The sequence below is a fragment of the Monopterus albus genome, unplaced genomic scaffold, assembly GCF_001952655.1.
Source record: "Monopterus albus unplaced genomic scaffold, M_albus_1.0 scaffold18.1, whole genome shotgun sequence".
Taxonomy (NCBI): domain Eukaryota; kingdom Metazoa; phylum Chordata; class Actinopteri; order Synbranchiformes; family Synbranchidae; genus Monopterus; species Monopterus albus.
The window spans coordinates 2,595,019-2,610,574 of NW_018127898.1; the positions used below are offsets into that span (position 1 = coordinate 2,595,019).

General features: G+C 39.7%; 1 protein-coding gene across 3 annotated transcripts in view; it reads left to right on the plus strand.

Moving 5' to 3' along the window:
• Positions 1-15,286, plus strand: part of camk1b (calcium/calmodulin-dependent protein kinase Ib) — a 35,193-nt gene extending 19,907 nt beyond the window's left edge. For all 3 annotated transcript variants that reach the window (XM_020593096.1, XM_020593097.1, XM_020593098.1), the window contains 10 exons: positions 2,484-2,615; positions 5,685-5,759; positions 9,217-9,355; positions 9,624-9,750; positions 10,294-10,369; positions 10,507-10,619; positions 11,914-11,992; positions 12,185-12,272; positions 13,537-13,633; positions 13,833-15,286. In XM_020593096.1, coding sequence (XP_020448752.1) covers positions 2,484-2,615; positions 5,685-5,759; positions 9,217-9,355; positions 9,624-9,750; positions 10,294-10,369; positions 10,507-10,619; positions 11,914-11,992; positions 12,185-12,272; positions 13,537-13,633; positions 13,833-13,930 — 1,024 coding nt within the window. In that variant the 3' untranslated portion in view covers positions 13,931-15,286. The remainder of the gene's footprint in view (positions 1-2,483; positions 2,616-5,684; positions 5,760-9,216; positions 9,356-9,623; positions 9,751-10,293; positions 10,370-10,506; positions 10,620-11,913; positions 11,993-12,184; positions 12,273-13,536; positions 13,634-13,832) is intronic.
• Positions 15,287-15,556: the final 270 nt, after the last annotated feature.

Sequence of the window (15,556 nt, forward strand, 5' to 3'; positions counted from 1 at the left end):
TGCCAAGTGGCAGGCTGATGGTGAACGGTCGCAACAATAGCTCCTGTTCAACAAAAGTTACATAGTCTCACTTTAAAGATTTTGCTTTCAAGAGCATTGGCCATTACCCTACAGCTGTCTGACATTTAGAAAGAAGGAAGTTTCATCTGGAACTACACAAAAACAATGTCCAGTTTGGTGGCAGGAAGTCAAAGGTTTCTCTTTTTGTCAGAGAATGTTTTGTTATTTCACTTCCATGTTACACCACTTCACTAATGTGATTTAACCAACTTCATCACTTGTCTATTATCTAAAACAATGAATATGAGGTTAATACAATTATTTCACTTGGCAAAGACGTGACACAGGTAGTGATTTGTACAGAATAATGAACAGATAAGCGGACTGTCCATAGTTACTTTACTTACATTACTGTTATTTTCCCAGTTTTTGTGTGAACCACTGTTTGACAGGCCCTTTGGTCTGCCAGTGAGTGCATGGAGAATGTCAACTAAGTCCTCCAGATGCTACAGAGGAATTTGCAGAACTGACAAACTCCTCTACCCAGCTGGATTTCTGCCAAAGCTAATGGCTTTTCTGTGGCAGTTTTAGTGTCTTGGTGAGATGCGACCACAATGCCTCCCTCCCTAGATAACTGTTACTTTGGTCAGGAAACTGGCTCATTCTATTAACTAACCAGATATTAAATACTGCACATTTAAGTGACATGTTATATCCAAAAACTCAATAGATGTTGTCATTACTGCAGCTATCAGTGGTTGTTGTTTGCATAGTCAAAAGCATAGTTTATTCAAACATTTCATTTGGTTTTAAATGACTGCTTAAGCAAATGTAGACATGGAAGTTGTCATACTGATAGTGGATGACATGCCAGTGACAATTTGTAAACACAAACAATTCTTAAAGCCACAAACCAGATTAAAACCTAAGCCTGCAAATGAACTAGAGAATATAACGTGTGTTTGTGTACATGCTCTATCTTGACAGAACATGCTCACTTTGTTCAATCCATTTGAAATAATGAGGGGAGGAAACAGAAACGGCCACAGTGAACTGACAGTGGCGGCAGGCTATTACTGTGGTTTGTGATCAGCTCTCTTCCAACACACCATCAATGTAAACAACTTTACCTTGCTGTGTGGTGTACTGGAAAAACACTCATGTCAGCATGGCTCAACTGCTCACAGCTGTTAATGGCATGGCTTGTGTGACTACACACAATGGAAAAACCCAATATAACTGAGCAAACAGGTTATGGAGACTTATAGGGAAAAGAACATAATTAAAGCAAAGCGCCCACCATTTTTCTAATATATATATATTTATTGCAGCACAAAACATAATGCAAAACAGGATGGGACAAGGAAGACCTATAACCGTGGTTATAGGACATTTACTAAATGTCCCTTTTGGGCTTCTGATTTGTTATCAGCTTTGAAAATGTAATTGTAAGCATGATTTTTAGGACAGCGGTTAGTCTACACAGAAGAGGGCATTGTTCATAGAGTGTCTGTAGATCATTCATTCATTTTCTACCGCTTAATCCCTGAACGGGGTCACGGGGGCGGCAATTGGGCGAAGGCGGGGTACACCCTGGACAGGTCGCCAATCCATCACAAGTCTGTAGATCATGTAGTTTCTTTTTCTGGTGCCACTGGCAGCCCCTCCTTGTTTTATAAATGATAAAATGATAATGTATCTTCAAACCTGTGACTGATTGTGGTTCCACTCTGCTCACACATGCTGCTATATGTGATTGTGGTACATGCCCCACATACATCCTGGCCACACACATAGACACATACTCATGGGGTATTTCTGCATTATGGAGTTTGTAGAATTTCACAAGCAGGTACTGATGCAAGGTTATCCTGTCTTTGTGTCTTTTAAAGATTCACAACAGTGATTCAAGAATGAAATCAATATGATTGACTAGATGGTTAAATATATGTCAGAATGCCTGGTGTATCATTGATAAAGTAGCATTTAACCAATGTAGTGCACATTGGAAAAAATTTTATCAATTAACGTGAAGCATTTGCAGTGTTATTAACTTTAACATAAAGCATGTCAAAAGAAAATATGAGACAGAAGGAAACCTGTTACTATATGTACAACAGAATAATAATGTACACTGTCACCCTCCAGTTGATTGATGGGCATCATGTGGGTGAGATTTTAAATTGAAACTATTTTTGGGCTGGCATCAATTTGTTAAGATCATCCCACCAAGTTGTCACCCCTCCAAAACTTGACTCAGCAGCAACCCGGTGACTTAAAAGAAGTAAAAAAATAAACACAACCTGGCATCAGCAGGCTAGAATTTCTACCAGCACTTACTGTAGATGTAAGTAGCCAAGTTATCACTAAAGTTTGGCCAGTTAACATCAAAGCAGGAGTTTCCTTTTTTTCCTCTGCGATGTCACAAATGCATGTGAAGAGTTCTGCCTAAACACCAGACTGACCTGTCTGTTTGTGTTCAGGGGAGCTTTCTCTGAGGTGGTCCTGGCCGAGGAGAAGAGGACGCAGAAGCTAGTGGCTGTCAAGTGTATCCCCAAGAAGGCATTAGAGGGCAAGGAAAACAGCATTGAAAATGAGATTGCGGTCTTACACAAGTAAGTGGATGTCTGTGGTTTGGAAAATGTGCAATAATAGATCCTATATTTCTGTATTAATTAATATAACATGATAGTAATTGATAAAATATAATAGCTTTTTTTAAAGACTGTTTGTATTGTAGCCACAGGCCTTTAGTTATGTGCAACATTAGCCTGCATCTGAAATACTCAGTGCTAGCTAAGGTTCAAGTTGGTTAATTTTTCATCATTGTTTCTCCATTACTGCTACTGTATGTTATATCACATTACTCATACCTTCCTTATATTCCAAAATTAAAGCCATGTTTAGGGAGTTAAAAGACCATTTCACCCCAAATTTTTTTTTACATTTTTTCTCTCTTTTACAGCAGTTAGTATGTAGTCAGCTGGTTGGTGTGGTTCTTACAGTATTTTAGAGTATGGATAGGGCCACATAGTTCTGTCCAAACCTGACCTGGAACCAACAAGCGTGTATATATAATGGCTGAACCCGACTTGAGCCTGATGCAGTTGAGGCTGTACCATGTTTTTTCCCTTTATCATAAAATGAAGCAGACATTTGAGTGCTCCAGCCATCTAGCCTAAAGATTGACCTATGTGTCCAAACCCAACCTGGACCCAAACATAATATCTAAATTTCCGTCTGGACTTGGCCTGAACCCTCAGGCACCAATGGGTCTCATCGGGCTCGGTTCAGGTATCCACACTCTATAATATTTTTCCAGGTGCAGTTCAGTAATTTGTTTGTTGTAATTGATACATAATAACAGTAACTGTGTAATACTGTGAAACCATGATATTTTCTGAGACGATTACATACCGTTGCAACCCTATGTACAATTAATTGTAGTCTTTTAATGTTGCAAATGTGTTTTTGCGTGTAAATGGCTATCATGCAAAACATCCTTATATGTTCATACCCACAAGAACTACTGCACATGACTCCTCTTCACCCAGCTCATGCACAACTTTTCTCTCTACCTGTGCAAGAGATGTAATGTTTTTATTATATTAGAACAAAAGGAAGTGACAGTAACACTTGTGGTAATTGTAGATTGCTTCAAACGTACTTCTCTTTAGATGTGGGGAATTACAGACCGTGGTGAAAATGGCTGATCTACACTGGGTCCCCAGTTATTTTTAGAGCTCTTGTTGCCTGGGTTACAGGAGACACACAACTCTAGCGAACGTACATTTATGATCCATCCTGAGGTGAGGATGCTGGAATGAGAGTGGTGGGGGTCAGTTAACAGTTTGGTTACAGTTTTGACAAATGAAGTAAACTGAGGTAAACTTGGCCTGAAAATTGTGTCTTCTTTGCTCTGTCTCATGTTTGTATAATCTTATACAGAGGTTTCATTACTCATTTTCACACATTGTCCTGAAGTCCCCCAAGTGTGAGTGATGCTGTGAATCGACGTAACTGAAGCAAAAATAGTGTAATATGTTTATGTTTGCTGTTTGCTTTGGGTTGTGAGGTCATGAAATTACACTATATTTTCTCCCTTTCTGTTATTTAGTCCAGTTAAATGCTGAAAATCAAACGCCATTTTATTCCAGTGAGAGCAACTTTTTGTCACTGTGTCCTCTATGCAATCCAAATAAAAATGTTGTTCTACAGTGGTACACCCCAGGAGACAGTTAACATGCAAACAAAGCATAAACAAAAACACAAACAGCAACACCCTGAGATTAAGAGAGTGGCCCACTTGTTCTCTGTTGCTCCTTCCAGTGAGGCCACAGCCAAACTTACCATCTTGATTTGTCTTTAATAGCTTTAGTTAAGTGTCTCACTGTAAAATTATTGGTGTTTATTCTGTGTTTCCAGCCAGTACTTGTAACAGTGTTTGTATGTGTTACTGTATATAAAAGAAGTGAATTTATTATCAGTTCAGTCTAATGGCTCAGTTTGTTGAGGCAGATGCAGAGCCAGATGACCCTCAGCTCTTCTCTCTTGTGATCACAGTTTGTAAGATGGATGCCCAGGCCAACTAATGTCGCCATTTGATATCATCACATTGGTTAGATATGCCTGTTTGTCTGAAGTTGCTGCAGAGGCAACTGTCTAAATATAATAATCAAAAAATTTTATTGTAAAATTGACAAATTACTGACTTAAATCAGAAACTTTGTGGTGTAAATGACATTAGGAATCTGGCCAAATAATCAAGGTAATCTTTTGCCACTTGACTGTTACCAGTATTCAATTCTAAGAATACTTTTTGGTTGATACTAAAGAGTATAGTGAGGTTTAACTTTACGTTTAGTGGAAGGTGGACGTATCATTGAATATACATGTGTTTTAACAGGAGAATATGGGTTTAAATAGGCATTACATCCCATCCTAAAACTATCTTTCCTGGTGCAAGAACACATTTAAATTACAATAAGCTAAAAGTGCTATCAAGGTTCCTTGTGATAAGCGAATGTCAGAAAATGCTTCCCACAGAAATGCAAATGAGCTTCTCATTATGCACCACGGTCCTTCTTAAGTTAAACAGGAAATGCTAAACAAAAGATGTCTGCTGTGTCATTCATTATGGAATGTTAAAATTTTTGTTAGCTTATTTGTTTTGTGTGTTATGTCATTTCCTCATGCTGCACTGAAACAATTAATTGCGTAAGTGATGACAGCATGTGTAAGAGACAGATGTTTGTCATGATATAGGTATGATAACAGTACACAGTGTTCAGGCAGAGACGTACAGTACCGATTTTGATATGGTGAGTCATTTCTCCTATCCCCTCTCACTGCACCCACGGGTCTCAAGGGGCAGCAGAACATAGAGTTCAGCCAATTAGGGAGCTGCATGCCACCAGTCAGTGTACCCATTAAGCAGTACATGTAACTATTGGCTGAAGCTGCTGGTTGGCACATACACTGACAGTCCCAACCATATCTACTGGGCAAGATTTCAAACTCCAAAGTAACTCTCATGACACAGTGGAATTATTTTTGCTGCCTCCAGGCAATATTTAGTAAATACTGTCTATGTGAAAATGACTTGTAGAATAATGGGTATTATAAGAAAAATAATAAGATGAACTGAATTTCTTGTCTTCTTTCTCTTCTCACCCTCCTCACAGGATTAAACATGCCAACATTGTATCTCTGGAAGAGATATTTGAGAGTAAATCACACCTCTACCTTGTCATGCAACTGTAAGTATTCACATATGTGTAGGTTTGTAGGGGTTGTTCGTGTGTGATGTGTGTTTCAAACCTTTGTGTTGTTTCCCACTCACTACATGTCATGTGTCATGTGCATGAATACAAACACACAAGGTAAACATTGTGCTAGGCCTACTCATGAGCAGCAGTGTGGAGTTTGCCTCACACCTGCAGCCTATCAGCCTCCCACCCAGCTCAACTCCTGAAATGTCAGAGAGAGAGAATGAGAGAAAGGACAGAGCAGGATCAGGAGCACTATTAACTAAGAGGTTTATGAAAATATCAGTCATTTATGCATTAACCACAGTCAGCGGCAAACCAGAGGAATAAAAGACAGAGAGGCGGGGGTGTACTTTTATCAAGGGAAGGACTGGTGAGGAATTCTTTTCTTGAGTACTTCTGTTTCTCAATTTATTTGCGATAGTTACTGCATTACCTGGCAATACATTTGTGAACTCGTAATGTAAAAGTGCCATAATAGTGAGTCCTAAAATCAAGAACTGAATTAGCATTTTTGCACTTCCTGTTCCCTCGTCCCAGAGTCCATGGGTGTTCTGGTTTGGTTTTTGGTTAGATGCCTGAACTATGTGGTTAACACAAGGCCAGTACATTTTCACATTTTGTTCCAATACATAAAATACATCAGTAAATGCCCCACTCGTGATTTTGAACATTTTTATGTCTTAAAAAAAAGATTATCCTACTAAACAAAACATGTAAGTGCCATAAACTGTTGTTTGTCACAGAGCTTATTTTGTGCAATATTCCAAAAGCTTATGGCAAAATCCAATTGGCTTTTTGTCAAGGGAATCAGGGCAGTGCTAACTTCCGGGTTGGCCTACAACAATATATCAGCAGTCTATGGTTTATGTCATTTCTGATTCCTAGCTTCATGCTTTTTCTTGTAGCACACAGCGCATCACCACAGTAATAGATGTGTTTTTTCAGTTTTATTTCTAACTTGGCCTAGAAATGTCAAAATAATGTTAAAAGGAGATTTGAAAATTTCTGAGGGAATGGTAATGTACTATCATGATAGGATTTAATGTATGTTGGCACAGTGACACAGGGGACATTGTTGTTCAACTTCGCTGTTACAGAGGGGTCAAGTCACTTGGAAACACACCTGAATGCTCAGTGGGGTCTAAAGAGTAACTTTATTATCCCTGAGGGCCAATTTGTATGTAGCCAACAGTACCATCACAACAGATATTCAATTAATCAACAGATCAAACAAAACGCAATGTAAAACCCATCCCTTACAAACAGTGCATTATATCCAAATCCTGACCTGTGCCAGACCCTATATGTCCATACTATTACAGCCACAACATTTGCCAGAATCTTCTGAAAATCAATTATCATCGCTTTAGTTTTTTTCTTCAAATACGATGCTTTGCGCCACTCTGTAAATTCGGTCACCAGAGGTCCGTGATCATCATCATCATTAAGGAGAGACACAAAAACAGAGTCATCCGCAAACTTGATAATAAACCTATTCTTATACAGCTGGCATGAGTTGGTGTACAAAGAAAAAGAACAGAGCCCTGTGGAAAACTGGTAAAAGACCACAGAGCATCAGATAGGGTATTATTCACCCTCACATGCTACGACCTATTTGTTAAAAAGTCTACAAGCCAGCAAATCAGACCTCAATGTTATAAAGGTTCTCTAAACTTTTAGCCAAAATATGGGGCTGGATGCTGTTAAAGGAAGAAGAAAAATCAATAATAAACCAACCATGTACAGGTGCACAATTTATTTATATGTGTTAAAACCAAGTTTAAAAGAGTGCTCATTGCACCCTCAACACCTCTTCCCGCCCTATAGGCAAATTGCCTGGGGTCCAGTTTACTGTACCTTGCCTAAAAGGGCCTCTTCCACAGTCCTCTCAAGGACCTTCATAACCAATGAAGTAAGGGCTACAGACCTGTAATCATTTAATGACTGAACAAATTCCATTTTGGGTGCCAGAATAATAATAGATTGCTTCCATGTCCAAGGGACACTTTGTGTTTCTTTGAGCCAAAGAAAACGTGTAGCAGAAGATGTCATCCAAATACTTTGCACAGCTCTTAAGAATGTGTCCTCCTGTAGCATCCAGGCTAGGACTTTGCTCCATCTGCATGCCCTTCAGGCCCTCAAGAACCCTGGTCTTGTCAATCTGTGCACCATTCTGTCCAGGAGCAGCATTCCTAAAATGGGACAATTTCTTACTAAAATCAAACATATCAAATCAATTATAATAGCTGATCAGTCATTAGAAAGATCAAGATCGCTTTTATCCTTCCTTTGTGTGCTGAATCCCCATCATCATCTTTAGGCCTGTCACTGCAGAATGAGAGAATACAAATACTAAGCATGGGTTCCACTCGGTCATTACAATTAATTTTCGCCAGCTTTAGCTCTCTCTCAACTGGTTTGTGAAGTCCTCTATACTGTGCCATGTTCCCCAGATTAAACATAGTATAACTGATCTGGCAAACCATGGCTTAGTATTAGGGTAGATGCGAATCACTTTCCTTGGAGTGAACACTTCCTCATAGAAGGAAATATAAAGTGTCACTGTTTCTGCCAGCTCAACCACATCAGCACAGCTTCGAATAAATACGTCCCAGTCTGTGCAGCCAAAGCAATCCTATACCAGACAGGAACAACACAATGCTCCACCTTCTGCCTTTTTACTAATGGTTTGTACACTGGCAGCAAACATGCAACACTGTGGTCAGACGGCCCCAACGGTGCCCTGATCACTGACCTGTATGCCATAGGTCTGGGCACTGATTTGACCATGTCTGTTCAGGCACGTATTGATAAAAGTTCCCTAGTGACTTCCTCAGTCTACAATGGTTGAAATCACCCATCACTAGGTTGGGAGCATCTGGTGACATCCTTTGTAACTGTTAACATTTACCAAGCTCAGACTGTCACGTTCCTGACTTTTGTTCTTCTTTTCTTTTACTCCTCTCCCTCATTTCTTCATTGTCTCTGTATCTGTCTTACCTCTTCTCTGATTTAATTCAGGGTATGTTAAAATATCAGGTGCGTTTGTTGTGTGCGCATATGTGTGAGTGATTAACAGTGGAGGCTTTGATAAACACACCCATATCATTAGCATGTGTTCTGTAGACAGAGTGCAGTCTCCATCTAGTGGCTTCTCATTCTAATATCAAGTATTACACTATATGTGGTTTCATTCACCCCACAGCAGGTCATTTCCTGTCCGTCTTTATGTATTTGTTTATAGACATGTAGTACATTTCACTACTATAGAGTTACAGCAGAACTTTGAACCAAAGACAAGTCACTTCTGTCTGTAGATACTTTAAAGCTAATATATTCACATCACTTCTTGTTATACTTCTCTCACCACTCCTCTCTTGCATCCCTCAAAATATTTTCATTCTGTACTTCACTTTACTGAACAAATCTCTCCACCATACTGCAGTGTGTCTGGTGGGGAACTCTTCGATCGTATCATAGAGAAAGGCTTCTACACAGAGAAAGATGCCAGTAAGCTCATTCAGCAGATTCTGGATGCTGTCAAATACCTCCATGACATGGGGATCGTGCACCGTGACCTCAAGGTCAGATCAGAGAGAAGTGTTTACTGTAATTTTCCATTTTAGTGTGGCTTTGCTGATAGGAAACAAACCTTTACTAGGATTGTCTTCATAATCCTGTTTGTACCAGCATATAATGCTTTTATAGTTATTAGTATTTACTCTGTCCTAACATGTTCATGTGATGGTTGTCATGGAGGCATTTGTGTATTTGTATTCTTAGGAATAGCATTGCAGGTACAATAGTACTTGATTTACATCCTTGTTTTGGTGTTTTTCTTCCTCATCGTAGCCAGAGAATCTGCTGTACTACAGCATGGATGAAGACTCCAAAATCATGATCAGTGACTTTGGTCTGTCTAAAATCGAGGACTCTGGCAGTGTGATGTCGACAGCCTGCGGAACGCCTGGATATGTTGGTAAAGAAATCCAAAACGGTTTTGAAGCAGAAGATCTGTTTGTGATCAATTTTACATGGCAGTGGACATGCAGTATTAGTGCAGTGCCAATTTAACACTATACTGTATAGCACAATTTGCAGTGTATTATTGGTTTCACACCACATCTTATGAAAAATCTAAATGAGAAATATGATTGCTAAAGTAATTAGAAAGGTGCGTTTTGTATAGCAAGACAAAAAATATTGCACCAACCATCTTTTCCTGCTAGTACTGTCACACAGAGTGTTATAGTTAAGATACTGTGACTATCTCATATAGATATAGATATTCAGCAGCTTCAGTGTACTGTATTTTGACTCATTTTAGTCCAGTACACTGACACAGTTTAGTCTGTGTAGCCTGCTAGAGCAGGCAGGAGGTAATAGGCTGCTAGTTTAGGGATTTAAATAGGTATGGTACACTGATACTAACAAAGAAATAGAAGCAGTGTCATATAATAGGCGACCCATCTTACTGTATGTCATATTTCATAAGTGAAATACCTTGTCTTATTTCTTTCAGCCCCTGAAGTGTTGGCCCAGAAACCCTACAGTAAAGCAGTGGACTGCTGGTCTATTGGTGTAATAGCCTATATTCTGTGAGTACTCTGTTAATGGGCCTAACCTAACACAGGAGGGACACTTTTCACTCCTGGAAATTCTTCACATATGATGCAGCGGTAATTGTCTCCATTTTTTGCATTAATGACACCTGTCCTTGCTTGTATTGTCTCAGGTTGTGTGGTTACCCTCCGTTCTATGATGAGAATGATGCCAAACTGTTTGAGCAGATCCTGAAGTCTGAATATGAGTTTGATTCTCCTTACTGGGATGATATCTCGGATTCAGGTAGCAGGCCATTTTTCCTATAATGTCAGTGTGAGATAGAACTTTCATACATATGCAGTAAATGTAAATGTTAGATGATTTCTTAGATTATGTATATGTCTCCCAAGTGTTTATTAAGTTCATCAGAGACTATGTGATCTAAAATTAGCAACAGGGAACAGGGTCATGTGGGAATGTTCAATATGTCCTGGGTCTGCTGTGTGTTTTCTCTTTTCCCAAAAACTCCAAAGTTAAACAAAGTCATGAAAAAGTCAGTGAGATGACAAAGAACGTTAAATTGCTTATAATGTCCTAAAAACAATGAGTTGTCCTCATAAGCCTTGTATAAAATGTGCAGTTTTTATTGCAGCATTTTGTAGCAAGTCATGAAAAGTTTTTAATTGGATTATCTGTGCCAAAGTTACTTCACCAAAAAGTGTTGTCTTGATAAATAATATAAGATGAAAGTTCACGGACGACTTCCCCTAAAACGCTCCAACACCTAAACAGTCTGTCTGCTGTCAGGTGCACTGGGAACAGTGGAGTTTTCCTGTGTACAACATACACAGGTATTTTCATGCAGTGGGACAAACTCCAGCACTGAATGAGGCAGTCAGGAGCTTGTCAGAATCCACTCGCCCACCCGATATTCTCAATTTATTTAACCAGCTAAATCCCACTGAAGTTAGCATCCTGTTTTTCAAGGGACACCTAGCCAAGACGGCAGCATTTCAAGTTTCAGTCGATACAATCCAACATGAAATGCACATACAAATTAAACAACCAGAAAACAGCGTATGGAGGCTTAAATAAGCTTAGAACAAACAACCACTGACTAAACAGCATATCCTGAGTACAAGTCACAGATCACCTTTAATCCAAGAGCCTGTCTCCAGAGTCTGTTCTTCACGCATCGTCTCAAGCTTGTTCCTGTTCAGAGAGACTGATGTGTCAAGTTTTCCAAGCAAGTAAATATTTTGTCTGATTCCTAGCGATCACCTTGCAGGTGCTGAGCCCACAAGCCATGGCAGTGTTCCCATGTTATTTTTTTCCAGTCCCATCTTTTGGACTGGGTCCCTGTTGCCCTGCTCTAGGCGAGGATCTCTAACGCTTAGAACGATTATATAACTGATGCAGCGGCCAATTTTCTGCCGTATTAGAATTACCTCAAGATTGTTTTATCTTGTTTTTCAGAGGCTGAAATATTATTACACTACATTCCAAAATGATGTTGTAGCATGTTCCTTCATAAATAAATAAACTGAGGCAGTTGTGTGCAGCTGGCAGCTTTTTTAATCTTTCATTTTCATTACAGCTAAAGACTTTATAGTCCACCTGATGGAGAAAGACCCCAACATACGTTACACCTGTGAGCAGGCACTGCAGCACCCTTGGTACTTGTACTCACACAGTGACAGAACACATATCTCTTTAACACTGTAACTTTGGTGATTTGCCTATGTAGCTAATCCAGCCTGACAAAATAATACAACCCTTGGTGCTAATAGTTACTGTAGCTATACAGTTTTTACTGCTATCTACAGCACAGACACACTCTTAGGCTTCATTATCCCTCTCTTTGTCAGGATCGCTGGGGACACTGCCCTGGATAAGAACATCCATGAGTCTGTTAGCGCCCAGATCAAGAAGAATTTTGCTAAGAGCAAGTGGAAGGTTAGTCACACTTAGTTCATCTTGGATGCTAGTTACTATATTTATGTGCAGGATGTATACATAGAGAGAATACAGTTTAACTACAGCATAATGTCTGGTCTTGACCTGAACTTCAGGAATACCTCCAAAATATAGCCATGTGTGAATTGTTAGAAACAACTCTTTAGGCCAGTGGTTTCCAACCTGGGGTCAGAACCTCCTCAAGGTTTGTGAGATGAATGTCTGGCAGTCACAGTTAACACTGTCATGAAACAATGAAAACATTTTAAAAATTTTTTTAATTTTTTCTTTCTTTGCTAATTCTGTATAGTCTAAATTTTTGTTCTTCTCAAAACTGCTAGTGAAACAGTCTGAGAAGGTAAAACTCACTCTGTAATGAATTGCTCACAATGTGCACCCTGTTGTGAGGAGTAGCACGTAGAGATTTTACACGTTATCTGTTAAATCAAGTGAAAATGGGACAGGACATGGTGTCTCTCAGCTATACGGTGCCTCTCCATGACACTCTGCTGCTATTCACAGCCTTTCTGTTCCAGCTTCTCTACCCTGAGTTGTCAAAAATACAGTTTGTAAATTAGCCCCACCTGCTACCTAGTGTACGTTATAAAAAGCCTTTAAACCGTGAGCAGTCATTACGAACAGCCAACCACAGAGGACCTCCTGGCAGCTATAAGTCACACTGGCCTCTATCACATCTGTGCCTCTGAAAATAAACACAACACAAACTTTGTAATCCTTAACTAAAGTTACCTAACCTCAACTGACTTGTGTGTTAGGTGCGGTTCAACATCCCTGCTACCATCATGGTGCAACATAAAAGTTGAAGTAGCTTAGCTGTCTTATCTTCCCATCAAAACAGACATAAGTCTAAGTAAATACACGGTCTACAAACAACATTAGCCATACATTGTTGATCTCTTCACTTGATACGCTGCTGCAGTGCTGCCACAGAGCCTTGTTACTCAGCTAATGCTAGTTTTGAACTGGAGGCTGCCTTTTGTACTGTTTGTCACAGCCAGACTTGTAGTTCATGTCATAGCTTCGGGGAACAGGGTGGGAGGGGCAAAGAGCAGAAGGGAGTGGTTTATAGTTTGAGTTTGTTTTGGGTCTCACTTGACCCTCGTAAATTCAGCACCTTTCACCAAAATATTTTCGTAACCACTGCTTTAGGCTGGTGTCTGTATCCAGTAAACTACCAGTTTCAGGTAGAATGAGGTTCTGCTGCTTTCTGGGTCATGTTGCATTTGTTTCTTTTTCTCTGCAGCAAGCATTCAATGCCACAGCAGTGGTTCGTCACATGAGGCGTCTTCAGCTAGGCACCAGCCACGAGGGACCTCTGCTGATGCCAGAGGAAGCTGCAGGTGCCAGCTGTGGTTTCAGTTTCTAGAGCTGCACAGTTCTCTCTCTGACTTATTAGTTGATCTGACACACATTTATGAGGACTGTAAATACAGTAGTGGCACAAGCACAGAAGGGGTGTAATGTATTTATTTATTTTTACTGACTTTGGTGTCAAACAGCTTCAGCACTGATGACATTTCTTATCTCCTTCTTTCTCAGAGGCTTGTTGTGAGGGAGGGTGCTCCCAGAATGTTGACAGCGGGGCAGACCCTAGGCCCAGCTGCACCTACTGTTGCCACCCGACCAGCAGGGTGTGACCCTGCCCCTGCTCCACTTACCTGTCTAATCAATCCTAGTGACTTTCCAATTTTAACCCCCTTGGTGGAATCAGAGGCACCATCTCCCCGCCTCCTCTGGTTAGGAATACAATATCATTCCAGCCTCTCACCTGCAGGGGGAGCAAGTCTGTCCAGCCTGAGAAGGAAGACATAAAATAAGATTAAAAGCAGGAGGAGGGAGACTTGATGACAAGGATGATGATGATGCATCAGAGCGGATCACTTTTTCAGTCTGAGCTGGCAGTTTGGGATCAGTTGAGATGGGGGAGAGGATATAAAAGAAAGAGGGGAACATAACGTCCTCCAGCAGTATGTCAGGGGGACTGTGTGTTGAAGCAGGACAGAGCTTGTTGGACATTGTTTTCATGATTTTTGATTTGTCCTGTCTCTTTGTGTGTTTTATTGCTTATTGTTTTATATATTGTTGTCTTTTTCTCCTCCTGTTGTTAGACTTGGGAGTCTAAATCCAGAACCAAGATCTGCATGATCAGGAGAAAATTTTCCCCATGCATGTTTTGTTATCTTTAAAATTGACCTTCTAGCAGAAATGCAGCATAGAAGTACAACACAAATGACGGAGTGTCACGTACAAAGCTTGTCCATATGGAAAAGCGTGGAGCTTTTTGACATGTTGAAATGAAACTGAATCTGATCTTTTAATTTGACAGACCTACATTCTATGTCTTTAAATTATGCTTTTAGACAATCAGTGACAGAATTTTTTATGCAATGAAAGCTGCATTTGTCTACTATGTAGCCTTTCTTATGGCGATATAGTGTTCCCATGCAGTAGTAAGGCTTTTCCCTTCTCTTTTTCAGCCCTCAAACCCCTTTAACCACTCGAACACAGGGATATATCTTTGTCTAAGGTGCCTTTAGGATAGACAGTATGATGGGTTTATTTTTGGGTAACCTCTGGAATGTTTATTGTCTTTTCTCTGCAGCTCAAATTATTTTGTATGTATCACATTTTCAGCTTTAAAGTGCAGTTTTATGCTTTTTGTCTGTACTGTAATACTGGAAATTTCAGAAGAGAGTCCTATATGAACATGAAATCAGTACACCAATAATATTGTTAAAACATTTATGGAGAGCTTCAGCAGGTGCTTCATTTATTAAAAAAACCTACAGATAACCTTTTCAGAAATAGTTTCTAGTGTCATGTTAGCTCACTAAATGACACATATTAAAGAAGTGTGTTTATGTAACAAGTTATAACAAGTCCTACTGTATATTGTGCAAAAAAAACTTTAATTTGCAAATTGAAAAAAGCAGTGATGAGTGTACCTAGCCACCCTACTAGGACTTAGTAGGTTGTGAGAATGCAAAAAAAACCCTCAACAATATCTGATATGCATCTGTCACCATGTACTGTACACATACCGCCATTACATTTCCTCTCTCGTTCTGTTCTTTTACTGCCACATTTCTTCCACGTGCAGCTTGTTGCGAATGAACCTGGATTAAAGAATGTGAAAATGTATTTGAGTGACTCACTTCATTTTCACTGTACATCCATCAGTGCTTGTTATGTTCGTGTGTGTGGGAACAGTATACATTTCCTATTCATTCTACATTATTTCATTCATTCGACTTACAGGTGTG